The 27,397-nt window shown below is 35.2% G+C and overlaps 1 protein-coding gene across 1 annotated transcript in view; it reads right to left on the bottom strand.

The window, feature by feature from the left end:
* Positions 1 to 27,397, bottom strand: part of LOC126184504 (uncharacterized) — a 747,836-nt gene that overhangs the window by 12,905 nt on the left and 707,534 nt on the right. Inside the window, exon 14 of the mRNA XM_049926899.1 lies at positions 5,389 to 8,823. Within this exon, the coding sequence (XP_049782856.1) occupies positions 5,510 to 8,823 (3,314 nt within the window). The 3' untranslated portion in view covers positions 5,389 to 5,509. The remainder of the gene's footprint in view (positions 1 to 5,388; positions 8,824 to 27,397) is intronic.

Below are 27,397 nucleotides of genomic sequence, written 5' to 3'. Positions count from 1 at the left end.
TGTAATCACATGTCAGTTCTAGTATAATATATTTGTCCAATGAATACCCATTTATCATCTGCATTTCTTCTTTGTGTAGCAATTTTAATGGCCAGTAGTGTATTTGCGATCTTCTGTGTAGTAAGCACAGCAGATACCATTAATGTCAGTCATTCATCTGGTGGAGAGTCTGCTTTTCAGCTAGATGAGAACTACAGTCCTGAGCTTCTATGAGGCGTGTTTTTTAAGTAAGTACTGTTTTGGGAAAAAAAAAAAAAAAAAAAAAAAAGACATGCTAAGATATCTCAATAATTTTATTTTTAGATTAAAGCCTTTACCTTAATCTATGCACTGACGCCATTACAGTCTGATTCTTCCTTGCTTACGTTGTGTACTGAGTGTTTAAGATGCCTCCGAAAATCGTGAGTCCCGCCGACTGTGAAGTACGGGCTGTTATAATATTTCTTAGTGCTAAAGGCCTAAAAGTGATTGATATTCATTGTGAGATCTGTGCAGTTTACAGAGAAAACACTATGAGTGATGGAATGGTAAGAAAGTGGGTGAGAGCATTTAAAGATGGCCGCACAAATGCAGATGGTGAACAACGGAGTCGTTAATGAAAGTTTGGTGCAGGAAGTGGACAATAAGGTGAGAGAAAACAGACGCTTTACGATTTCCTCCTGGCAGGATGACTTTCCTAATGTTTCTTGTAGTGTTTTGTATGGCATTGTGACCGAGCACTTGAATTACCAAAAATTGTGCGCATGTTGGGTACCGAAAATGTTGACGGATGTGCACAAAACCAAACGTTTAGACAGTGAATTGACTTTCCTTGAGCAGTACCACAATGACAGTGATGATTTCTTAAGCCAAATTGTTATGGGCAATTAAACATGAGTGACCTATGTCACACCAGAATCAAAGCAACAGTCCATGGAAGTTGAGCAAGGGAATTGTTTTGCTGCAAGACAATGCCCGTCCGCATGTGGCGAATCAGACCAAAGATCTCATCACATCTTTTTGATGGGAAACTCTAGATCATCCTCTTTACAGCCCCGATCTTGTGCCCAGTGACTACCATCTCTTCCTGCACTTGAAGAAACACCTGGGCGGTCAGCGTCTTCAAGATGATGACGAAGTCAAAACAGTGGTTAACAAGTCAGGCGGCAGACTTCTATGAGGAAGGTATTCAAAAACTGGTACAGCATTATGACAAGTGCCTCAATATTGATGGAAATTATGTACAAAAGTAGATTAAGGTACAGGCTTTCATGTAAAAATAAAATTATTGAGATATCTTAGCATGCCTTTTTTTAAAATTTCAAAATGGTACTTACTTAAAAAACACGCCCCATATTTAGGTTTTATTTATATTCATTCACAATAGCAGATATATTATGATGCACTTCATTGTTGCACTTCATATAAAATGTAGGAATACAGTAAAAACTACTTCACTGAAACATTTATGGAGATGATGATAATTACTACCATCAGTGTGACACTATTCTCCTCCTAGAGATAACACTCACAGCTTTAAGACCAGAATCCATCATCTCCAATTTAGATTACTTTAGCTGTGAAATGTATAAGGAAAATTATCTGTACCACCACACACTGACTGACATGGATAGTATTAACAATTAAATCCATGTAACTCCATTCAGGAACTTAACAGACCAAGCAGAAGGGTCACAAAGGAGACACTACAAAGCTCTTAACTTCAAGATACTCCAATAACTTTACCATATTACATTATAAAAGCTTCAAGAAATTTTACATCAGAGATACATTTGACAAAGCAGAGGTTGGTGAAATATACTATGGAAAGTAAATGATAAACTGGTAACACAAAACTTATATAACAGTATTAATAATGACAATTACTCACCAAGTAAGGAAACTTCAAGCAGTTTATAGGCACATAAACAATAAGGTGGTCATTGTGGCTCAAATTTTGAACTGAACAACCTTCATCAGAGTGCACATGGGCATGTGCATGACCACCCACCCACTAATTCCCATTCTTCCTCCTAAGAATCCTCAAGTGCATTTTCTCTGATGTTTCAGCATATATTTGCAATTTTGTTTTTGTAATGCATAGCTGGAATCAGCCCAAATAAATACTGGTCATCATGTCTTTTCTGTGATGCCCAATATCAATGGAAAGTGTGGTTTGTTTCCCAATACAAACAAAACGATTTTTATGCAGAATTTTGCATGAATGTTAACTAGAGCAATCCCAGATTAGCCTACTGTGATATCTGTTTTATCAATATGTGTTAACAAGGACAGTAAAACATGAAGAATAGCCAGTATTCCAGCAGCAACTGAGTAGCACCGCTATATGGTGGTAGCAGTCAGCACAGGCCGGGACAGTGCTGTAGCAGCTTGAGTAAAAGTTATTCTTCAAGTTTTACTGTCCCTGTGTATACTTGTCAAAAAGCAAATATCACGCTAAACTAATCTGGGAACATTCAATCGAATTGACACATAAAATTCTGCTTTAAAAATAATTTGGTTTGTAATGGGAAACAACACTGGCCATTGCATGAAAGACATGATGAGCAGTGTTTGTTTTGGCTGACTCCTACTACACACTGCAAAACTAAATTGCTAATATCTGCTGAAACACAAGTGGAGATTCATCTGATGACTCTTTGGAAGGACACCACATGGAGAAAGAGAGAGAGAGAGAGAGAGAGAGAGAGAGAGAGAGAGAGAGAGAGAGAGAGAGAGAGAGAGATTTTTGAACCATCACTGAAGGTCGTAACCTCAAAATTTGAGTAATAACGTTCAACTTCTTGTTGAGTCATATCTATATTGACTATTCAATACTTCCTTCACATAGTGCATTGTTGTCTTTATTAACACTATTTTTTATCTTTCACTAAGGTTTTCCATTATCATAAAAATTAGGTAATATTGGCTTCCTTATGTTTAAACTCACTATTAACAAACAAATGACATTATTAATACCACAATTAATCAGATCCTGTAAAAACAATTGTCCAATAGAAATTCAAGCAGACTCTTGCATATTCAGTCACTGTGATATAACTCACTTATCTGTCTGAGTGCAGATATTTACTGTTGGTTAATTACTATTTCAAACTAGTTTACTATACAGTCTGACAATTACCCATTCTTATCATTAAGAGGATGGCACACTATGAAATTTTATGTCTGGCATATTGTGATATACATACTGAAAAACATAGCAATAAATGTTTAAGAACATTGTTTAGTAATGACCAACAAAACAAAATTGCCATGTGTTATAAAGGATGAAAGAACAACAGTAAAATATATCTTTCATGGTCCAAAGGTTGTGTAAGTGGGTCTCAGAAAAGAAATTAGAGAGAGGGGGGATTGAAATCAATCTGTAGTAACTGAAAAGAGTAGACCTACACCAGAACAACCTGACTTCTAGAAACTTAATGCAATATGTTATCCAAAATTAAACTATTGGTGATAATAATATTTTTATATGTGTAATGGAGATATTCTTGCACAGTTTCTACATTGTTACTGATGTTTTTGTGAGTAAAGTAAAAATAACTTTAATCATTGCCATGTATTTCATGTATGTTACAGTCCAATACTTTAAAATGGAGGTATTTGTGTCTCAGCCAGCTAGAAATAATACTAGCAATGTCTTTTTAAATGTGTTCCTACTTTCATTACTATAATATAATTATTAGTCATTTGTGTGATTCTCTATTACTTTTGGCACTGCAATGCTTATTACACCTACAATTCAGATCACTGTACATTATTAGACAAACAGCAAGCATGGTAGCTCTCAGATCATCTAAGTGTTTAAATGTAAGTGGTGACAAAAACTGTTACAGAATTTCAGAAAAATTGCACTCATTGTCACCTGCCTGGTGTTGCTTATGCTATTTTTCAAACTCACATGCTGATTGTGGTAATGTACCATAAGAATTTTGTTTCTTAAAACAGCCTGGCTACAAATGAATGACACTTTAAAAAATGATGATGAAGTTCTCAAAGCAAGGGTAAAATTTGCAGGATACATTGTGTCTCTCTTCCCTAAATCTCTGAAGTTCCACGTCACAATAGCTTCACTAGCAGTTACTAGCAAGGTACACTAGCAGCTGCTAAGAGCAGTAATTGTAACAATGAATAATTTTCCTTTCCCTCATTTACATCTCTGATCTTTGACTGAGAAAACTGAAGCATTACCTCAATGTAGTACAATTTCACTTCCTGGTTGTCCATATTGCCCAAGGAAACCAAGTTGACACTTGAAAGCAGCACCTAATGAGAGTGATTATAAATGCATTTCCCATTTATGGTCACTCTCATCAGCCTTTGCACCAGCATCAACTTGGTTTGTACAGATAATAGTTTGTCCCTGTTTAAGCAAATGACTATAACTTATTGGTTTACTAAATATATTTCCACTCCTGATACTCTCTTCAAAATCCATGCAGTTGTTTTCTACTTTTGTTAGTATTATACTTCAACAAATGAAAAAATGAAGCTCATGGTAACCATATTGATTAGCCTTATAACACAGTCTACTGTCAAGAGTTGTCATTGACTTTCACTACATTTTTGTTTCAAGGAGAAAGGTTAAGCTTTAGAATTCAAATTGACCATGAACTTCATACATGCTTCTGAATGTCAAAGGCATCCAATGTTATGCAGCTATTATGTACTGTAATAAAAATGAAAGTAATAGTTCACACAATATGACACGCACACTAGTTGTTAGAGTCAGTGCAAGGGTAAATGCAAACATCTCTTTGAAGCAAACTGCACCTTTGCAAGCATTTTATGTGTCAGTTAAAGTTCAGAATAAAATCTGATGCCATCATAGAATGAAGAACACTGACTAACACCAGTTAATGATTATTTAGTTTATCTGCGCTCAAAAATGCAGGGTGCAGAGACAGTGAGTTGATTTCTCTGTTTATTGGTGTACAAATTTTGTAACTCATGATTATGAGTTAAAGAGAAAGTAGTTACAACATGGTTATTTGTACTTCTCCCAACTTTCTGAACTGATTTTGTGCAAATATTATGAATGCTTATTATTTTGAATGTCATTATTGTTATGACAGTTTTTGTAAAAGGGAGCATAAATTATGAAATTTTAGAAGGAACTCTAAAACAGTATTTGTGTGTCTTAATAAATAAAGGTTTTGCTCCACATTAAAAAGCTCCCCTTTTTTCTCTTTTTTCATTTCTGAAAGGTGGAGTTTACTCCAGAGAGACAAAGTTCATAGGCTTTTCAAATCCAGATTACGTCTAACAAAAATTTTAAAATGCAGACCAAAATTACCAAGAAATAATTAATAAGTGATTAACTACAGTACGCATCAAAATTATTAGAAGACTAAAGTCACAAAATTTATAAAAGAGGGTGATGCCGAGTACCTCCTGGGTATGACCCAGCTGGTCGACCTGCTACAGACATCTCAAATGTCTACCAAAAGCTCGAACGTTTGAACAAGTGATCACCCTCTGTTCACAGTCTGCCTGTCTCATCTCTTTCACATCATGAAGCTTGGGCTGAGGCAGGGGTCTCTGCACTGGACTCATTTTCTGGAATTACAGGAGCTTCAGGTAGGGGATCACTCTGAGACCCAGTCTTGTTCTCTTTTGAAGTCTCTGCTGATGCAAGATCCTTTGGCAGGTTTTTTGAGCTTGGTATCCTGGGACACTTAGCCCACAGTCCATTTATGAGACCTGTGCTGAAACCATGCGGTTGGGTGTGTTCTTGTAAAAGCTTAAATGCTTTTGAAGGAACAACATCATATTCAAAAGTTTGGTCAGTTCCATAATATGCATTTTGATTCCCCCAAGAATCATAATAATTGCAATAATCATAATAATTTGCACCATACATGGCATGTGTTGGGGGCATCAGTGGGTTGGCAATGTTGCTATTGGCAGTGTTGGTATTATTATTATTATAATTAATGGAATGTTGAGTCTGAAAACAAGATTGGTTTGAAGGCAAGCAAAACCCATTGCTTTCTTCTGAACCAGGGGAACTGACTGTGTCATATGGATCCATATCTTCTTGCAGTATACGTAGTGCAGCTGCATGTAGTTTTGCCAGAGGTAATTTCTTCAGACGTTTACCTTTTTTCTTTTGCAACAAGCTTCGTATAAGCTCTTTTACTAAACGATCAGTAATAGTTGGAGAAGCAGGAGACCCAACGCCTGAAGAAGATGATAGACTATCTGGATCACTTGAACTATTCTGACGCAGTGGTAGTGTAAGTTGATCTTTCCTTGATTTCAGGGTTCCAACTGATTCTGTGTGTAAATCTTCTGCTTTATCATCATCCTCATCATTTTCTTCATCTTCTTTCCCACATTCATCCTGGAGAAGTTTGAAAAGACGAGAATGTGTAGCTGCTCTCTGACATTTGCTTAACAGTTGTAACTCATTTAAATTTAATTCAGACTCTGTGTCTGCATCCGATATGGGACGACTTAAATCAGATGTTACTCCTGAATCATCTTCTTCACTTTCTTCCTGAGATTTTGAATTACTGGTTCTCATCTCATTTCTTCCCTGACTATTTGTTTCTGTGGCGTCTCTTCCCTGATTATCTCTATGTGTCCCACTGACAGTTTTTGGCTGTGTTTGGGAAGTTTCTAATTTGTTACAAGTTTCATTATTGGAAATAATTTTACTATCAGTAACAATATTAAGTATCTTATCTGTTATGTCACTGCTGTCATTATTATTTGTATTTTCTGATTTGCTATTTCTCTCAGAAACATAGTTTGTTGCAGGACTTTCAACTTTTTCTTTTGGTTTTATTGATATATTCCTCTCTCTTGTACTACTACTGGAACTGACGCTACTTATACTCTCAGAATTAGAGGAACTCTCATCTTCACTTGTATCTGTGTCTTCCAACTCATGATTAGCAGTATTAACCATGGCATGTTCATCCTCTTTGTCACACCGTTGTTCGCAAGTTGATATTTCTTGCATTTTATTACTGCTCTGTACCTTCCTATTCTGTTCACCTTTGTCTTTTGTTATTACACTTTTAGCTTCTGAAGTCTTGTTACTCTTTTCATCATCAGTATTAGACCCAATCAGTTTTTTAATATGTGGAGCAAGTTTTACAGTTTGAATACTTGTACTACTGGAATCATCTTCCCAGTGACTGAAAGCACAGTCGCTATCATCACCCTTCACTTTTCCATCATCATCATCCTCTTCAGATACATTATTCAAATTCTCTGATGTAATATGTGACTTCGGAGGTTGTGGCTTTTTGTTGTTTGTTTTCTTCAGAGGCAGTGACAGACAAACAGATATATCAGAGTCAGACTCAGCAGTTTCATATACATCTAAATCTGATGCACTCCTTTGCCTGTTTAAATTATCCTCTAAACTCCCATGTCTTGAAATCTTTGATATTTCAGATTCTTCGTTTTTGGTTATATCACCTTGCTGGTTAAAATGTTTATCCACATCTTGCTTCCACTGTTCTACTTTATCATTAGAACTAGATCGTGCTGTCAGACAAACAGTTACTGATACATCAGCTTCTTTTTGAGCTGTTGCCTTATTATTCACATTTGGTTTCAGCTCTCTTAACTTTGTGTCACCAAGAACTTCATCTTCCTTGGGAATCCTTTTCACCTGACTATCTCCAACAATCAGTGTTGTTACCTCTTCATCATTTTCTGATCTACTGAATTTGAGTTTTAGTGGCAAACGTACTGTTACTGTTGATGAACCAGGATCCATTGCATCATAATCAACATCACTGTCATCTTCACAATTATCCAGTGTTGCTGTTGAACTGTCACCATCTTCGCTTAAGGTACGAACATCAGCTTTCTCAGCTGAGTGAATGCGCTTAATAGACTCTACATCACTGCATTCACTTTCTTCAAAAATCACACTTAGCTGGTGTGGAAGGCAAGTCTCTTCTTCATTGTTATAATGTCCTCTGTCACTAACCTCTTCAAATTCATCATCTCCATCTGAATCTTCTTCCCTTTCTGTTTCATCATCATTCGTTTCAGAGCTATGAGAAAGAACATCTGAACCAGAGTTATTGTTATACACATTTATATCAGAAACAGACCGAATCATTTGCAGACTGTTACTACTACTTTTAGCAGATTCATCTGCTTCATTTCTATTCTCATCCTCCACCTCAGTATCTGAGTCACTGGTATCATCTTCTTCAGAGCTACTACTATCATTTTCATTGGTTGATTCTTTCTTGCCATTGGCTTCATTACATTTTGGTGTGACGCTCTCAGAAGTCTTGTCTGGTTCAGTTACAATTTTATGCATATTTTCTTTTTCATTGTTACAAATCTCATTTGTGTTTCCTTCTGGTACATTACGTGGATTCCCCGATGGATGATTCATGTGTGGAAGCATTACTGGAGGATGTCCCTGGGGAATTCCATGTGCAAAATTTGCCCCATAATATGCCATTTCATCAGTGGATGAATATCCAGAACATTCATCGGAATCACTTCCACTATGTGGGTATCTAAATTGTCTTGATGGAGCAAAATGATGAGGTGAATAGACTGGAGGATATGGTGGAGGAGGATAACCATATGCAGCCATTTCTGCCATGTAAGCATACATAGCTGAATATGGGTCCCAGTAGTGCGGAGAAGGAGCTTGTGAATTCTTCTGTCCTTCCAAATTAGGAACAGGGTAGTATCTCCACCAGGCCTCAGGACCCCAGTAAGGTGGTACAGGTGACATATTAGGATCATAAGGATACCACTGCCCAGCAGCATTCTCATCATAGCCTTGATGTGAGACAGAGACAGGTGCCTCACATTCGTCTGATGACGGGGCACTAGCTACAACAAATAAAAATCAGAAAGGGAAGATATAATCTGTTCCTTTTATTTAGTATGCAATTTGCCATCGAATAAAAACAGCTAATTAAAAATATCTGAACAAAAATCCAAAACCTATCTCTGATAATAATTCATTGTCTCTCTATTATAACAAAATAATGTAGTTAGATATTTACATTAGTGAAGCTAAATATGGGACACTGAAATACCTTTATATCTATGATGATAAATCACAAGGTATCATTTATATTATTATTAACTTCTGGAGTGTTTATAGATTGGTCTATCAATGATGGTAGTCACAGTTCTCTTAAATTTTTTAAGAATTATGTTAACAGGTGCAGACCTCATGTTATTAAATGTATGAATTATATCAAATTAAGAACTACAATATAATTCTTGCAGCGATTACAGATTCACAGTATTCCAGTATCAGATTGTGGTCATAAGTATTAACATATTTATATATCACAGGAGAAACAAGATTAAAGAAGAATATTCAACAACTCCTTGCCTATTCTTAAAAATTATTTATACAGCAAGCACACTGTGTACTGAAAGTAATTTCCAAAATAATATGTTTGGTATATTATTAATCTTATTGTTCCCAAAAATAAAAAATAATCTCTGTATTTAGGAGAAATATGAGTGATACAGTTTACTGAAGCACTGTATGAAACAAGTGCATAAAATATTTTTATATGACATAGCTTCAGTTTTATTTTGTAATACAGAAAATATATCTTTCAACTTAAAATTTTCTTCAGTGGTGTGGAATAAAATGTAGCAGCCTGGAAATATTCTTCTAATTAATCTAAACACATTCAGTTATAGAGAGAATAAATTGCTTTGAAGAATGTCGCAATATATTAGAATGTTGCAATATATTAGTTTGTAAAAACAGTGTTATATGAAAAAGAAGTTAAAGATTAATTTAGATACTGATAAATGCTATGCCTTTATACAGAACACATTTGATGAAATTTGTCAGATCCCTTGCACCAATAATGAATCCCAAGTATGCATATGAGGTGGTATAAGTCAACATTACGAACAATTGAGAGATAAATTGGATGGAGAAATTACGTAGTAGAAATGTAAGAATGGTGTGTGTGTGTGTGTGTGTGTGTGTGTGTGTGTGTGTGTGTGAGAGAGAGAGAGAGAGAGAGAGAGAGAGAGAGAGAGAGAGAGAGAGAGAGAGTGAGTGCGTGCATGCATTGCTGAATGATCAGTTGATCAGTTCTCCAATTCAGTACTGATATTTCGTAAAACAATTGTTTTATAAGAGATGCAGATTATATGTGTCATTTAATAACTTTGTCAGTTCAGCACTGAAGACAAAAGAGATAATGGTTATGCAACCTGTACATTCATGTGAGCAAGAGCAATAGAAGATAAAGGGCGTAAGTATAGAAGGCCAAATACCGAAGGCAGGTATTACCTTATGTTAAGACTTTGTGCATGTCACTTCTGGTAGAATTTGCTATAGATTTCTCTGTCAGTCAAATCTGATGTGAAAAATTGAAATGTGAAACTGAGGAATGATTTGTCTCTTAAATTTGCATAGATTAATGTAACAAAAATAAATGAAGATGGAGAATAACCTCACTGTCAAACAAGCCATTGAATTTAACTTGATATTTAAATTAAGTGGAACTTTAAAAATACTACAAAATGTTCAATACCAACATTATTCATATAGTGTAGCTGCAAGCTACAAAACATTGGCATGCTTAGTCAAATATCAAACAGTGAGGATTTAAAAGCCTAAAAATATATTTTCCTGGTTGTGTCTTTTAGCGTCAAATTTCAGAAATACACTTGCAATATGTATTTTATGGTAATTGTCACCAATTCTAATTGACTTTTTTTCCTAACTTCTTTCACTGGATATGAAACAGACTCACAGCTATTTGCTGAAAAGATGTTCTTAGAAATTTAAGTTATGGTTTCCTGCAAAACAAGATGAGTTTCTTCTAGTTTCTTCAACATGAGAATAGAAATTTAAATGCCACTTTCCTGTAAAATAAGATCCCTCTGTTCTATTATATTTGATGTGAGAATATTTAATGATGTGAAAACTTTTACCTGTCTAGACAACTATCTTACTTTCTGCCTTTCTGGTCCCACTATTCTCTGCAACCTATTAAGTATTGGAAAACGCTCAGGACTGAATGCACAGGTACCCTACAACTCAGTATAAGTCATTTAGGATTAGAATTGTTTGCATATTCATTTCATAAATCATCTCCATCAGTAACAATGCGAAGTTCTTCATAATTGTACCAAAAAACGGATACTGTATTGTTTGCCCTTCACATCAGTTACCTGATATATTTATCCCAATTAGAAGTATTTGAATAGTCTCTCCAAATTATTTGATATGTGTGAATCATTTGCATGGCTTAGCAATGGTGCTGTAATCAAAACATTCTCCATACTTCTGTGTAACTTATATGACAATATTTACAGAGGCATTCCAACATTCTTGTCTCCCAAGCACATGGTGATCATATTTTCTTGTGACATCTCTTTGGCTTCATCATATTTTTTTGTGACATCTCTTTGGCTAAACTTAAGTTCTGGATAATGTCAACAACCTAAATCCCATCACAAACCTGTTCCAGTACTCTCTAACTATGTGGGTTTTCTATTAACTGGCGAGGAATAAAGAAACTTGATAATCATTTCAGCACCACTTCTATGATGTGCTGAATGTCAAAGGAAGCCTGTTAGATATTTTGAACTGTTCTTCATAACATTCAGTTTGATTCTTACAGCACAGTTGTTTAACCTCAATGAAAGCCTCCATGTTTGATAACAAAAATTTTCAATACTCCAAACCGACATCAGTGATATAGATTCACAGTTCATTTACTTTTATATTTTGACCCTTAACAAAAATTGCCACTAACTAGCAATTTTCTTAGATGATTTGGGTGCATCATTACTGCTGTAGTGTAACTGTTGTAAGGGATAAATTCGTTGGTCTACATCAACTATATGCACTATCCTCAAGGACAAGGACTACATTAAGGAGATAGATGCTTTAAAGGGAATGACAAAGAGTATCTAAACAATGGTTCCATATTCTGGATGACATAAAAGCAATGGCATGGTGAAACTATTAACGAGAACATCATTTGTGAGAATGCAAGAATAATTTTTGCTGACCTCATTAAGAAGACACCAGGATCATCAGTGGCCAAAGAAGTGTTTAAGGGAAACCATAGGTAATTCGAGCAGTTTAAGAGAAGAACTGACATCTACAGCATTGTGAGGCATAGTGAAGCAGCCAGCTCCAACACAAAGGCAGCAGAGAACTTCATCAGCAACTTCAAGATGCTCATAGATTCTGATGATTATTTGCTGCAACAGGTTTTTAATTGTAACAAGATGGGTCTATTCGGGAAAAAGATGCTGAAGTGTACCTTTATAACAGTAGAGGAGGATACTTTGCCCTGTCACAAGCCAATGAAATTCCATCTCACACTCCTGTTTTGTGCCCATGCAAGTGGTGATCTGAAAATTAAACAGCTGCTTGTTTACCATTCAGAAACTCCATGAGCCCTCAAGAAATAAGTCCAGAAGAGCAGGTCAAATGTGATGTGGAGGTCCAACAACAAGGTTTTGGTGACATGCGGTCTTTTTTTGTGATTGGACCAATGTAGTGTTTGGTCCTGCAGTGAAAGAATATTTGCTGAGATGAATCTGCCACTTCATGTCTTGCATCAAGATCCACTTTCTGCCTCCCAACACCACTCCATTACTCTAGCCTATGGACAGTAGATTATTTCTAACTTTAAGGAACTCTATACTAAAGCACTCTTTGAATTCACTGAAGCTATCAATCTCACTCTCAGAGAGTTTTGTAAATATCACTTCAACATCACTGCCTGCATCAAGATGATCAAAATGGTGTGAGAAGGGGTTATCGAGAGAACTCTCACTTCTGCTTCAATGAAGCTTTGGCTGGAGTGAATTGTTGAATGCAACTCCAAGGCATTTGAGTCAGTATCTGTGTAGTCTGTAGTCAATGAGACTGTGTCTTTGGCCAAGAGCATGGGACTAGAAGTGATAACAATGATACTGATGAGCTTGTGGATGATCATAGCCAAGAAGTCCACCAAAGAGCTTATGGAGTTGCAGTGTGTTTCACAGCAGGAATATGTGGAGAGGAGTTCAGAGGAGGAGGAGGAGGAGGAGGAGAAGGAGGCAATAATGGCACAGCAGCAATCTTCTGGTGCAATAAGAGAAATGCTGAAAGCATGGGAATCGTTTGCATCATGCACTGTAAATCATCACTCCAATAAAGAAGTGGCAATGTGTGCTACAAATTTACTTGATGATAATGCTGTGTCTCATTTTTGCCAAGTGTTGAATCATCTGCAGAAAAAAATGGCTATAGATAGCTTCCTTGTAAAAAAGAATTACTTCTGTATCATGAATAATTATGTACATAATACTGTACATATAATTTTCTTTGAATAACTGGCATTAATAATATAAAATGTTTAGTACTTTTTCTGCATGCGATGCATTATTGTATTTTACATTAATTTATGTGGGATAAATTGTTTTGCTTAATGAGTGTTACGCACTAAGAATAAGATTCTGGAATGAGTTATGCTCACTATGCGAGGTTCCACTGTATACAAATCTCTCATCACAAGTTGATCCTGTAATTGGCAGTTACATATTGTAAATCAGTAAGTGGATCGAAGGTCACTGCAGTTGCCAGTTCATGAGGTAGTGTGGCTTTAAATATACAAGGGACTATAAAATGAAAATATTTAATGGCTGAAATGAAATGTAAAGCTGAAATACTCAGTTACTGTGTAATTGTTTGACTCTAGTCAAAAATATTTTATTAATAAAGAAAGCTATTATCATCTGGTATATCAATGAACAGTTAGCTGGCTCAGTAGCAGCTAATTACATGAAATTAAGGTACAAAAATAAGTGCATATTTTTCATTGTCTATCAAATGCTAAGTCACAGAACATATTAAAAATTATAAAAGCACCTTGGGTGATTGTACAGTAAATAATAACTGCAGCTAAATAAGAAGTAATATGTGATTGTCAACAAAATGTTGAACTGAGCAATCAGTAATAACTAGAATTTGTTGAAGTGGAGGATGTGGTTATTAAGATTGAGCAAGGGACCTTAAAGACTTGTGAGCTTGGACTGAAAGGACAATATTCTGCAAATTACTTAAGATTAGCTTACAGAATTTAAAATGGTTAACTTTATTTAATTTAATATAGCAATGTTAATCAGTGAATTTCTGAGGGTAACTTGGCTGGTCACGATAAAATACAAACAATGACATCAAAGCAAATATAACAATTTCAAGTAACTGGTCTTGGCAGAAATAGGCCTACTGAAAATTATGAGAGTTTATTACTGCACTATCCATAAAAAGGATTGGTTTTACAAGAAGTTGGATTAACTGATGGGAAAAACACTGAAAATCACTTGTGACACGTCTGAAAACAAATGTGTCTATAGTGTAAAGAAAAACAAAAAAATATCTTTTCAGTACCTGTCAGATTAAGCAATAAACTGATAAATATGAAAAAGGAAAAGAGATCTGACATGCATGACTCAGTAATGAAACAGAGGAGATGGCAGACAGCAAAATCAAAAAATTTCAAGACAAATGTTCAAAAATTTTAGACAATTGGCCGTTGACAACTAAACAATTAACTGGAGAAAGCTGGAAGCTTAAATTTTTAAATGAATGAAATCTAAACACATTGTCAATGTAAATGACAATTCAGAGGTGTTAAGAAATATATGTGAAGGGTAGAAGATTATAATGAGATCTGAGACAGATGAACTTATTTTCATTATGATGATAAAAAGATAGTCTATATACTGTGGTCTACATACAAAACAACAATGTGATTTTTATAAACTTGTAAACCTTCAACATGTAAGAAGGGAAATGCGAAACAAAATGTGGTTGAAATCTGTAAGCAAAGTAAAAATTTTAACCATTCAATTTCTATGCTAAACCAACTGAAAAACTCAAACTGAATTAAATATTGAAAAACATTATTTTTGCAACTACATGAAAGGGAAGTTACAGTTTAACATTCTATTTGTAGGGTAAAGAGGATATTAAATACACAGAACAAGCTTAGATTACATTAGGTTGAGTATGAAAAAATACTATGTCATTTTGAAAGAAACCATATTAGCATGTGCTTTATGTGATTTAGAGATACAATGGAAAAATAAAAGTAAAACAGTGTGAGAATTTGGAGCCAATCCTCCAGCCAAAGTGCTTTAATCACTAAATCATATCACTAGATTTTTGTAACCTAAACCCATGAGCATCAATATATACACCCTCTGCCTGCTATGCCATTTAATTGTAAATTGTGTATGCTGAGTACTGCATCAGAAAGTTGAGGAGGTATTAGATAAACATGCATTTTATTTTTATAAAAGTTTGGGTATTGCAAAAAGTTAATTTGTAAGGATTTATATCTCATAAATACGGTTCCAAAAAAACTTTGACCTATCAATGTGGCATAAATTACTTGAAGTATGGAAATGTATAGAATGATATTATAAAAATAATTGCTGTATTTGAAAGCACTGAGAACCCATAAGAAATTGAACATGATTAAAAGCAAGACTATCTTGGGTGAGGCATATCTATAATTGTCTCCTGGTCCTGCAAACAGTATTGAGAGAGGCATATCTATAATTGTCCCCCTGCCCTGCATAGAGCAAGAAGCAACAGAAATTAAAACACTAGTTGAATGTAAAAGGGGAAACACTGAATGTGTCACAGATATAACAAAGTGAAAGGAAACTGTGTGATAATTTTTTGCAATAATGATTAAATAAAACTGAAAGCATCAGCCTTGTCACTGACAGTAGATGTAATTTATCCAGTACCTGGATACAGTGTTTCCAGATGTGATCACCTAGAACCAGAGTTATACTCTATGAATGAAGGGATAAAAACTTAAAAAATAAAGACTGTTGGGGAATTACAATGTTGGAATGTAAACCAGTGAAATTTTTTGTGCAAAAATACGCCAAGTAATTACGTCAGTCATTGACAGGAATATCCACTCAAATTGCCATTATAATGAATTACATTTGAGGAAGCATTACAATAAATTTGCATGAACTTAAAATATTATCATTAAATGAAAGACATACTAATCAGCAGGAGATATTTGTAGTTTTCAACTTTCTCCTGAGTAGCAACCCTGCCAACAATGCGACAAAGATGATGTTATGCATGATGTCGATGATAACTGTACACATGATGAATGAATAATGGAATGTTCTACTCATGCCCTAGACATACTTTGCTCAACACAAGACCATTTTGTTTTTCTTACATGCAGTCCACGGTTCAGCCTTTTTTCTCCAGAAAATGAACGATGCTAAATCATCAGACGGTAAACTTGCATGGACTACCAGGAATTTATAAATATGTGAAACTACTAAATATCTTATGTTACAGTGTCTCTGATAAAAAGAATTGCATTTTGATATGTAGGAAAAACAGAAATGAGTAAGCTCCTTTGGAGAAACCTAAATCATACATTGTAAGCAGTATATTCAATTCAGAAACTAGAACTGTATCTATTACATTCCTAAAATTCTAGTCAAGAGTACTGAAAGAGTTATCTGAATAATTTTCAAATCAGTACATTTTATGTAAGAAAATAAGTTTGTGTGTTGAGGACTTGCCTGTGTAGACAAGGGTGGCTTATTTAATTGGTGAAATGGGAATTCTGTTTAGCAACACGAAAAGTGATAAAACATGTCATCGGAATCCAATTTCAATATTCTAAGTCAACAACAATTAAACTCATCCTTGTATCTTATATTATAAAGCTATTTTAAAGGAATTAATCAAACTGATTCATTCAAGATTTGCAATTTCAACACTCATGCTCAAAAGGATTACATAAGCAATCAGCAATCACAATTATTAAAAAGATCACATTTCTTACACACAATCCATGGTAAAATGCAATTTTCTTCATTAAATTAAAATTCTGGCCTGTAAACAACAGCTCATATTGCTTGAAATATCATGAATTTGAATTTCCTTCCATGGATATTACATTTATAAAAATGTATCTTTAAAATTTGTAATGGCAACTGTGTTTCAGTCATCTTTACTACCATACAGCTAGCAATGTATAGCTCTAGTATGACCAAAGATAAAATTTCATGTTGTCCATCCTCAGTAACCACTTTTCTAAAACTAAAAACCCAAAAATTATAGTTGTTTAGCAATGAAACTAAATATATATATATATCACAATTCTAAGTAAATTAACTCTGGAAAGTAAAGTGAAAAGTGAACATTGAAATTCATAAAACAATTTTTGATCAAACAATGGCATTAAACTCTGATCTCAAATTACATTATATGATGCAACTCAGTCAGATCATGCTTGCATTTATTAAAGTAAATGTGACAGCACAACATGCTCTTCCATATAACAGGCAAAAAACTTAAGTTTCTCTTTCAAAATATTCAGTACCCTATTCTGCAGTTCCATATAGATGCACATATTTTCCTTAAAAATGTCCCAGACAATTATGGGAAATACACTTGGTGATAACATATAAATGACTTCATACTATCCATCATACACCATTATCCATCATACACTAATAATGAAGTAAGTTCAGAAACAAAATTTCACATGATGTGTGTCTCATCAAATGTGACACCTGGCATAAAGCATTTCTTGCAAATCTCAAAAATATGGAATTACATTGCATTAATATGAATGTCTGGCTCTGTAATGAATTTTGTGTTATATGTATGGAATCTAAACAGTATGATTTTATAAAAATAGTAGAATGGGAACAAAATTATAACTGCATTTGTTATGTACAGTTATAAATTCCAGAATTTACTGTAAAATAATTGCAGCTCCACATCCGGCTACATTTTCATGAATAACTGGTTCAGATTAAAAAGCATTATATATCATTCCTTTAAGCTAAGTGTTTCTGTCAAGTCAATATAAACAAAGGCAAAATTCAGCAGGATATCGTACTCACAACATATCTGAATTCAAATGTAAGTCTGCCATCACAATTGCACTACAGTCAAATCTCTAAAGTTTACATTGTAGTCTAGTTTCTTTGCTCCCCTTATAATTTTCCAGTGGAACTTGATTGTAGTTTTTTTCCCTTCAAATTTCAAGTGGGTTTGACATTCAGAATGTCACATTAAGGAATCCACACTCATTCTACTCATAATGTCACACGTCATGACCCAAATTAGTCTTAAAAAATAGAAGAAACCTGTTTAATCAGTCATTTCATTATAAAACACTAAACAAAACATGAAGAGAAATTTAGTAGAAGGGCTATCATACAAAAAAAAAGTGCTGATTAGTGTAACTCAGTGCGAGTGCACATATACCCTTTGATGAAGGGCACTGGTTTAATACCTGACTTACAGTAGGCTAGCTGTTTAGTGCTGTCAGTTTTGCCACTCCTTGTGTGATTTATCACTGCATTTTGCAGCTGACCAGGTCAACTTGTCCAGTATAATCTGCTCCATCTCTAAAGCTCTGAAACTGCATCAGGTCCATGAGCAGATGTTTGTCTCATCCTAGTAAGCTCTGCAGTTAGCAGAACACTTTGTATATCACCATCTGATCTAATAAATGTCTTTTTTGTATTAATTTCTTGTGGTGTATTACTTGAGTGAAAAGAAGGGAAGGCAGTTGTGCCCTCTCACATTACACAATCATAACACAAGAGTGCCAACACAGGACCATAGGCGTAAAAGTGAACAGTTGCATACAACATTCACTACCATTTTTTAATGGGCCCGTCTACTCCTCAACACTTCTTTCTCTATACAGTGACTGGTTCCCTTTCATAATAAGTTTTGCTATCTTGAATTACAATTTCCCATTATTACAGCAATGCTTTTATACTGATAAAAACAATGTTTTTTCACTCTGTCATTTCTTTCCTTCTTTTCTTTGTGCTGCAAGCAACGACACTAGTTTAATGAGCTGAAAGTAGTTCTCAGCTCAGTAATATTTTGAATGTGGCTTTGTTGTTGTAATGGAAAACATTTATTGCAAAAACTGACTTAGGAGTTAGTTCTTATTTGTAAAATATGACCTATGGATAAAAATAAAATAAACTAAAAAATTAATTCTAATGCTTGCATTAACAAGGACAGCAAACAGACATACTCTATTCTGTGGTCGCAAAATAAGTATTCTAGTGAACTCTGTTACTTACATGTGAAGTGGAAACAACTGAGAACCAATTCATGACATGGAAGAAAGGATGGCTGAGAGGATGGTCTACTTAGTGAAGTAAAGTAGTTCACACAACATGGAAAAAGAACATTGTTGTGATAACACATATTGGAGGTTTAACATGGTTCTCCTGGGCACAACAGAAACATTGTAAGGCACAAGTGAAGTTCAAGACAATCAGTAAACAAAAAAATAAAGGAATGACATAAAATGGAAAAATTGGATTTGACAACAACAAATAAAAATTCAAGAAGAAACTGGTTGCGTTCCAATCTAAAATAAAAGAATCTGCTCCAACCACAATGCTTTGATCAAAAACAAATTACAATGGGAAAGAATACTAGTGTTTAGCATTCTGTCAACAATGATGTCATTAGAGAAGGAGCACAAGTTCAGATTAGGAAAGGATGTGGAAGGAAATCAGTTGTGTCCTTTCAAAGAATCGATCCTGGCATTTGCCTTAAGTGATTTAAAGGAATCACAGAAAACCTAAATATGGATGGCCAGACAGTGATTTGAACCATCATCCTGCCAAACACAAGTCCAGCATGCTAAAAAATGTGCTACTTTGCTTGGTACAAATTAAAACTAAAAAACAAAAGGTGATACACAAAACTTTAGAAATGACAGATCATTAGCAAATTTTCTGATGAAAGGACAATCAAAATACGTAAGTAGTGGTGTGTGCTGATGATTCATTGACTTTATAGGTAGTGTCCTCTCTCCTGAAAGCCAAAGCTAACTGTGCTTAAGAAAGTAAATAAGTTTATCCCATAGTAGGACCATAATAATGCAATGTCCATTCACTGTCCTAGAATTGCTTCTGAACTGCGTTCCAATAATGACCTTACTATGTGAAACAAAAATTATTAAGTATTGTTCTCTTGGCTCTATGAAAACTGGTTTTCAACACAAACATTTTAAAGGCTGATTTCAGCCCATGTTGACTAATTCATTTTCAAAATTGAGACCTTTTCATACTTTCCCTCTCACCCTCCCTGCAACAGTTTTTTTTCCCATTAATCAGTCTTCTGACTAGTTTGATGCATCCCACCATGAATTTCTCTCCAGCACCATCCTCTTCATCTCAGAGTAGGAATTATACCCTACTCCTCAATTGTTTGCTGGATGTATTCCAATCTTTGTCTTCCCTGACAAATTTTATCCTCTACAGCCCCATCCCCATCTAGTACCAAGGAAGGTATTCCCTGATGTCTTAAAACATGTCCTATCACCTTGTCCCTCCTTGTTGCTAGTGTTTACCAAATGTTCCTTTCTCTGATGATTCTGCAAAGAATCTTTTAATTCCTTATCTTATCAGTCCACCCTATTTTCAACATTCTTCTGCAGCACAACATCTCCAATGCTTTGATTCTCTATTGTTCCAGTTTCCCCACTGTCCATGATTCACTACGTGCACAAGGCTGTGTGCCAGATGAACATTCTCAGAAATTTCTCCCTCATATTAAGGCATATGTTAATACCAGTAGACTTCTCTCGGCCACAAATGCCCTCTGTGGTTGTGCTAGCCAGGTTTTTTGTTCTCCTTTCTTTGTCCGTCATAGGTTATTTTCTTTCCAATGTAGCCAAATTCCTTAATTTCATCTACCTCATGATCACCATTTTTGATATTAAGCTTTTCATTATTCTCATTTCTGCTACTTTTCATTTCTTTTTTTCTTTTCCTGGTTTACTATCAGTCCATATTCTGTACTCACTGGACTGTTCGTTCTGTTCAACAGATCCTGTAATTCTCCTTCACTTTCATTGAAGATAGCAATGTCATCAGCGAATCTATATTTATAATCTTTCACCCTGAATCTGACTTCCAGTCTTGAGCCTTTCTTTTATTTCTGTCATTGCTTCTTCTATGCATAGATTGAACAATAGGGGTGAAATATGGCAACTTTGTCTTATATCCCTTTTAATCTAAGCACTTTGTTTTTGGTCTTCCAATCATATTGTTCGCATATGGTTTTTGTACATACTGCATATTACCGGTCTTCTCCTTTAGCTTACTCCTATTTTTCTCAGAATTTTGAATATCTTGTACCATTTTACATTGTTGACTGCTTTTTCTAGGTTGACAAATCCTATGAGAATATCTAGATTTTTCTTCAGTCTTGCTTATCAAGTGCAATGTCAGAACTGTCTCTCTTGTGACTTTACCTTTCCTTAAGCCAATCTTTTCCTCATCTAATAGATCCTCAGTTTTCTTGTCTATTATTTTTGTCAGCATCTTGGATGCATGAGCTGCTAAGCCTATTGTGTGATAGTTCTCACCCTTATGTGCCCTTTCTATCTTTGGAATTTTGTGGATGCTATTTTTCTGAAAGTGTGATGATACATTACCAGTGTAATGGACTCTACACACCAACTTGAATGGTTGCCACTTCTCCCAATGACTTTAGGAATTCTGGCAGAATGTTATCTATCCCTTCTGCCTTATTTGATGTCAAGAGAGCACCTTTGAATTCTGACTGTAATACTGGATTTACCGCACTTTCCATATCAACTCCAATTTCTTCTTCTATCACATCATTCCATGTCAACTGCAGTTTCTTTTTCTACGACATCATCAGGCAAGTCCTTCAATGTGTTCTTTCCACCAGTCCACTCTCTCCTCTGTGGAATGCCCGTTCACCATCCTGTCTTTTAACTTCACCAAAGGTTATTTTGACTTTTATATATGCTGAGTCTGTCCTCCTGACACACATTTCCCTTTTGAATTCCTGCAGCCATTTCCCGTTGGCTACCCTGGTTTGCTATTCATTTCATTCCTAAGTGATTTATATAGCTATATTCCTGTCTTTCCTTGAACATTTTTGTACTTCTTTCTTTTGTAAATCAACTGAAGTGTTTCTTCCCATGCCCAAGTTTTCTTCACAGTTACCTTCCTTGTACCTATGTTTGTCTGTCCAACATCTGCAATTGCCCTTTTCAGAGATCAGAGATGTCCATTCCTCTTAAAATGAACTGCTTACTCTTGGTATTCCTTATCACACAATCCACATCTTTAGCAAACATTGAATGTGTCCCATCATTCCTCAGAACTAATTCTTCCAGATGATTCTCTTGAATTTCACTTTACTCTTCATCATTACTAAATTGTGTTCTGAGTCTATATATGGACCTGGGTATGCTTTAAATCCAGTATCTGATTTCAGAATCTCTGTCTGACCATGATGTAATCAAGCTTGAAGGTTCCCTCCAATATCTCCAAGTCTTTTCCAGGTATACTTCCTCTTACTGTGATTTTTGTACAGAGTATTTGATGTTACCATCAGAAATTTATTGCAGAACTTGATTAGTCTTTCTCCTCTCTCAATGCTACTGCCAAGCCAACATTCTCCCATAATCCTTTCTTCTATTCCTTCCCCTACTACAGCATTCCAATCTCAAATGACTATCAGATTTTCATCTCCCATTACAAACTGAATTACACATTCCATAGCCTCAAATGCTTTCTCTGGCTCTTCATCTTCTGCTAGCAACACTGGAATGTATATCTGAACTATTGTTGTTGCTACTGATTCACTGTTGAATCTTATAAGAACAACCCCGTTATTGAACTCTTTACAGTAACTCACTCTCTGCCCTACTTTCCTATTCATAATAAATCCTACTCCCATTACACCATTTTTTGCTGCTACTGATATTAACCCTTATTAACCAGACCGGAAATCCCTATCTTCTTTCCATTCCACTTCACTGACCCTCACTAGATTCAGATTGAGTCATTGCATTTGTCTTTTCAGATTTTCTACCTTTCCTACTACTTACAAACTTCTGACATTCCATGCTCCAACTTGTAGAATGTTATCCTGTTGTCAGTTATTCCACCTTTTTCTCATGACTAACTTCCTCTTGGCAGTTGCCTCCCGGAGATCAAAATGTGAGACTAATCAGGAACCCTTTGCCAATGGAGGGATCATCATGACACTTTTTTTCCATTGTCTTTTACATTCTCATGCTGATGCTCACTGATGATTTTTCTGCCTTTAAGTATAGTTTCCCATCCCAAGAGCAAGAGGTTGTCCTGAACCTCTGTCCATTACTCTGCCCTCTTTGACAAGGCCAATGGTAGAACAAGGATGACTTCTTATGCCAGAAGTCTTTGGCTGCCATTGTGATGATTTTTATTCAGAATTTAAGCAATGGCTGTGTTTGATCAAGAACACAGGACATTTTTGATGACTAATCAAAGGCACTACTCCTAGACCACTGGACCAAGGACAAACTTACTAAGGAATAACTGATTACTTAAATGCATCAGCACTTTAAAGGAAAAACAGCCTACTTACACCTATCAAAATAGTGAGCAACTCATTGTTACAGCTTACTGTCTGCAGGATGCATGTGAATTACCATTCTTGATCTTGAGCGTTAACTGCTCAGCTTTCCCTAAGAGACTTTTCCCCATAGGTGTAACCTCCCCCTCACTTACTGACCTTAATGACAGTGAAAAATTAAACTGCGTGTACCTAATGGAAATTTGGGAAAAGCAATCGTCACTGAAGTTAATCTGTCGGTAAAGAGGGAGGAAAGGGTTACATCTAAATGAAAGGAAAAATGCAAATGAAACTGGTGGAAATTAATTTTGAAAAAGGGTAAAGTTAATAAAGAAAGTAAATGTGCAGTCGTTACGTTAACAATTAACTAGTGGTAATTAGATATTTGAGATTTTGGGAAAATTAAGGTCACCAGTCCTATGGACAATTACTATAGTAACTGAAGAAGAAAGGTTATTTCACATACAATTAGCACTAAAAGAATGGCAACTGAAGGTTGACACGTGTTGTGTGAAAACTGAATGTTTGTCAGAAGTAATAAATTTTGCTACACTCTGACTTAATTTAGCAAAAGAATTAATAAAACCAGAAAATTGAAAGTTAATTTAGTGACTGAAATTAATAGTGAGCTTTGTTTCTGAAGCACATCGAAAATTCAGTACTATTAAGATAACACTGAGTCATAACAATTGAGCAAAGAAAAAGTTCCACATTGACCTGTATTAAATTTTCAGTAGGGTACAATCCATTAGTGGGAAAATAAGTTTTCAGCTTTCACCTCATTCCTGGATAGATATCAGAAAAGTACTCAGTTTTTTCTGCTCTGTGTTTCTTCTTTCTGTTTAAATTTCAGTAATTTTTAACAAATAACTATCATTTGTGTCTTATTCCTGTAATAGCCAGCCTCAGAGTTCTATCTCACAACCTGTTATGCACAGATAACTCCATGGGATCAGAGTATTATTTGTATATCTGCAATGTATTTGTTCCTTCAGAATGTTCAGTCACTGCTATTCTGTGTTGCAGCTATGACTCATTAATAGGTCAGCTTGGACAAGGTTTATTCGAAGCTATAAAATATTCGTTTCTTTGGTAACAGTTATCAGGGGCAGACTGTCAAACATAGAGTCTTTCCACAGTGCAAGCAGTACCATTATCCCATCACAGAAGCCATGACATGTTTACTGCTCCAACTATGTTGTGCATTCTTGACTGCAGTATTGTGGTTGTAAATGTGTTATGCAACTGTAATATACCATGGGAAAGTATAATATAAAAAAATTTACATTCAATTTTTTGTGTATCTGTGTGTGATTGTTAACAATGAACAAAACCCCAGTTATTTATGGGGGTATTTTTCTATAAAAGATGGAAGTAACAAAATTACTCACAAGGAAACATCACCAGCCCCTGCAAAAATCTGGGCCATAATTCTCATAGTATACAGTTATGATCTTCCAAACATATAACTTTTAAATTTTGCAAGCACTGGTTGCCTGTCACTCTCTCCACCCCACTGCAGCCAACTAATTCCACAGCATGAAGTACTTTACAGCAAAGCTACAACCACAGTCCTCCTATTAGTGGGATGTTAAAGCAAAGGAAGAGGAGGGAGGAGGTAGACACATCTGTTTCATAACACAACTTTGTTATGAAATGCTGTTCAATAATGTGTCATTTTAATCAAAAATTAGATAAGCATTATCAGTACAGTACATAATATGTCAGTCACATAAACATATATGTTCAATATTATTTAAAAGTATTCTCGTATTGATATTCTGCAGCTATTTACATGCTTGAAAAGCAAAATGAGTAAACCTAAATAACTGAAAAATAATTATGAAGTTAATTTTTATTTGATTTACAGTGTAAGGATGCCAATCACTTCAATGAATAGCACATATTCTGTATATGTATTTGACTTTAATATCTTTAAAATCCAAAGAAAATAATGCACAACAGTGAAGTTAATAACATAATAGTGCTCTGCTACTTCTTTAATGACACACTCATTTGTTTCATTCATATACACATCAGTTGTGAATCACAACATAGAAATGTTTAATGCAGCCAGATCTCTGGCATAAGCTACAGGTTGGAAACCATGTACACTGACATAATGAACAAAGCAGGTTAATAGTGACACAGCAGTATTTCACAACTCTCTTATCCACTACACCATACAGTATTTCACTCTCTGGAATTAGGTGGCTGCACTGGGGCTGAGTAAATGAAAAAAAAACAGTGTACATGAAAATTAAAAGCTGTATATTCGGAAGGCCACAAGTGCATACCATCAGCATTATGGCCCAAATTTTCACATGCGATTGATAACTGGGTCTGATATCTTGCAAGTGTGCTTTTTTCCCCATTAAAATATGAGCTTAAGTTGGTGACTCTTCGATGTCAATGTGATGTTTGTGATCATCAAAATGACTAAGTATCCTGAGAAAACATCTGGAGCAAAGTGATCCAACAATAAATTTACCAACTCACAATTAACATTATACTCACATAACCATGAAATCTGTAGAAAAGGTTCTGTTTCTAAAATATAGTTTGTCACAGAATGCAGCATAAATACATTGTTTAGAATCTTAAATCATAATGATTTTCTTAACCATATAAAACACTTAGAAAACACTGTTACAATAATGTGAACTCTTTTGTTGTATTCAGTGCACTTCATGGCACTTATGGGACATATTAAATAATTAACAGATTTCTGGAACCTATTACCTGGTAGGAAATGGAATGTTATAACCTATTATTCATAATTAATAGTTTAGTCCATCCCTACTTCCACATCCCTCATGCTCACACAAAATGGCTGCAAGTTGTTTAATTACTTGGAGTGCTGATGGTGTGAAAGGTTTAAGAAGTTTGCAAATGAGCAGAAAAAAAACACACTTGAGTGGCCACCAAAAATAGCTTTCACTGGACCAGCATTTGTACATTGTTGCACTGTCATAAGATAAGCATAACAATGAATTATATTTAATATTCATAATAAGAGACACTTGCCACAGAAGTAGAACAGTTTGAAATTTCACTGACAAATCAAACGTATAACATACAAAATGTATTATTTCTACAAGGGTTATCTTACAAAGAGTCAATTATTTGACAAAGATTGAATCATAGAGAAGAAATCACATTGTTTAATAAATGTATGTACTGTAACTGTAATGATATGTTACCTGCATAAAGCAATAGTTTTTCTGCTGGGAAAATTAATCAAAAAGTAACAATCTAGTAAATAAAAATGTGTCTGTCATATGACTGAAGATTCTTTACTCCACAGAATCCTCCAAAATGTGGCAACCAGATCAGTGTAGTAGTTCAGGGAAAGTAACTGCATCAAAATGAAGCTGTTCTGAATTTCCAAATAACTCATCCTGTTGATCTTGGTTTAAAAATTCCCTGATTGTGCTAATAGAAAATTTAGAATGAAATAACAACAATGTGACAAGAAGAGATTACTACTCACCACATAGGGGAGGCACTGACTGGCAGACAGGCACAGTGAAAAAAGATTGCTAGATATTATTAGCTATCAGAGTAAGTCCTTCATCAGGTGTAGATGAAACACACACACACACACACACACACACACACACACACAAACACACACACACACACACACACACATATTCACATTTGCATATCATAACACACACAAACATCTCCACTGTCATCTCTAAGCTCAAAGGCCCTCTCCATTATGCTCTCCAACCCTCCTACAAAGGTTTTCTGCTACTCACCCAACCAACACAATATCCTCCTCTGTTCTTATTTCACCCCTACTTCTAATCAATTGCCCTAAGGCTTATATCCCTGCAAGTGAATGTCCAGGGTGGAAGAACAACAATATGAAAAGCATTGCATGCCACTCAACACACAGAGGAGCCAGGTAGGTACAATCAAAAGACACTGTGCCAGTATGCAACTCAATGCCTTCTCTACGTGGTGAGTAAAAATCTATCTGTT

Source organism: Schistocerca cancellata, chromosome 1 (assembly GCF_023864275.1).
Source record: "Schistocerca cancellata isolate TAMUIC-IGC-003103 chromosome 1, iqSchCanc2.1, whole genome shotgun sequence".
Classification (NCBI taxonomy): Eukaryota; Metazoa; Arthropoda; class Insecta; order Orthoptera; family Acrididae; genus Schistocerca; species Schistocerca cancellata.
The sequence above is the reverse complement of the archived record's forward strand: the minus strand, read 5'-3'. Positions and strand labels throughout refer to the sequence as shown.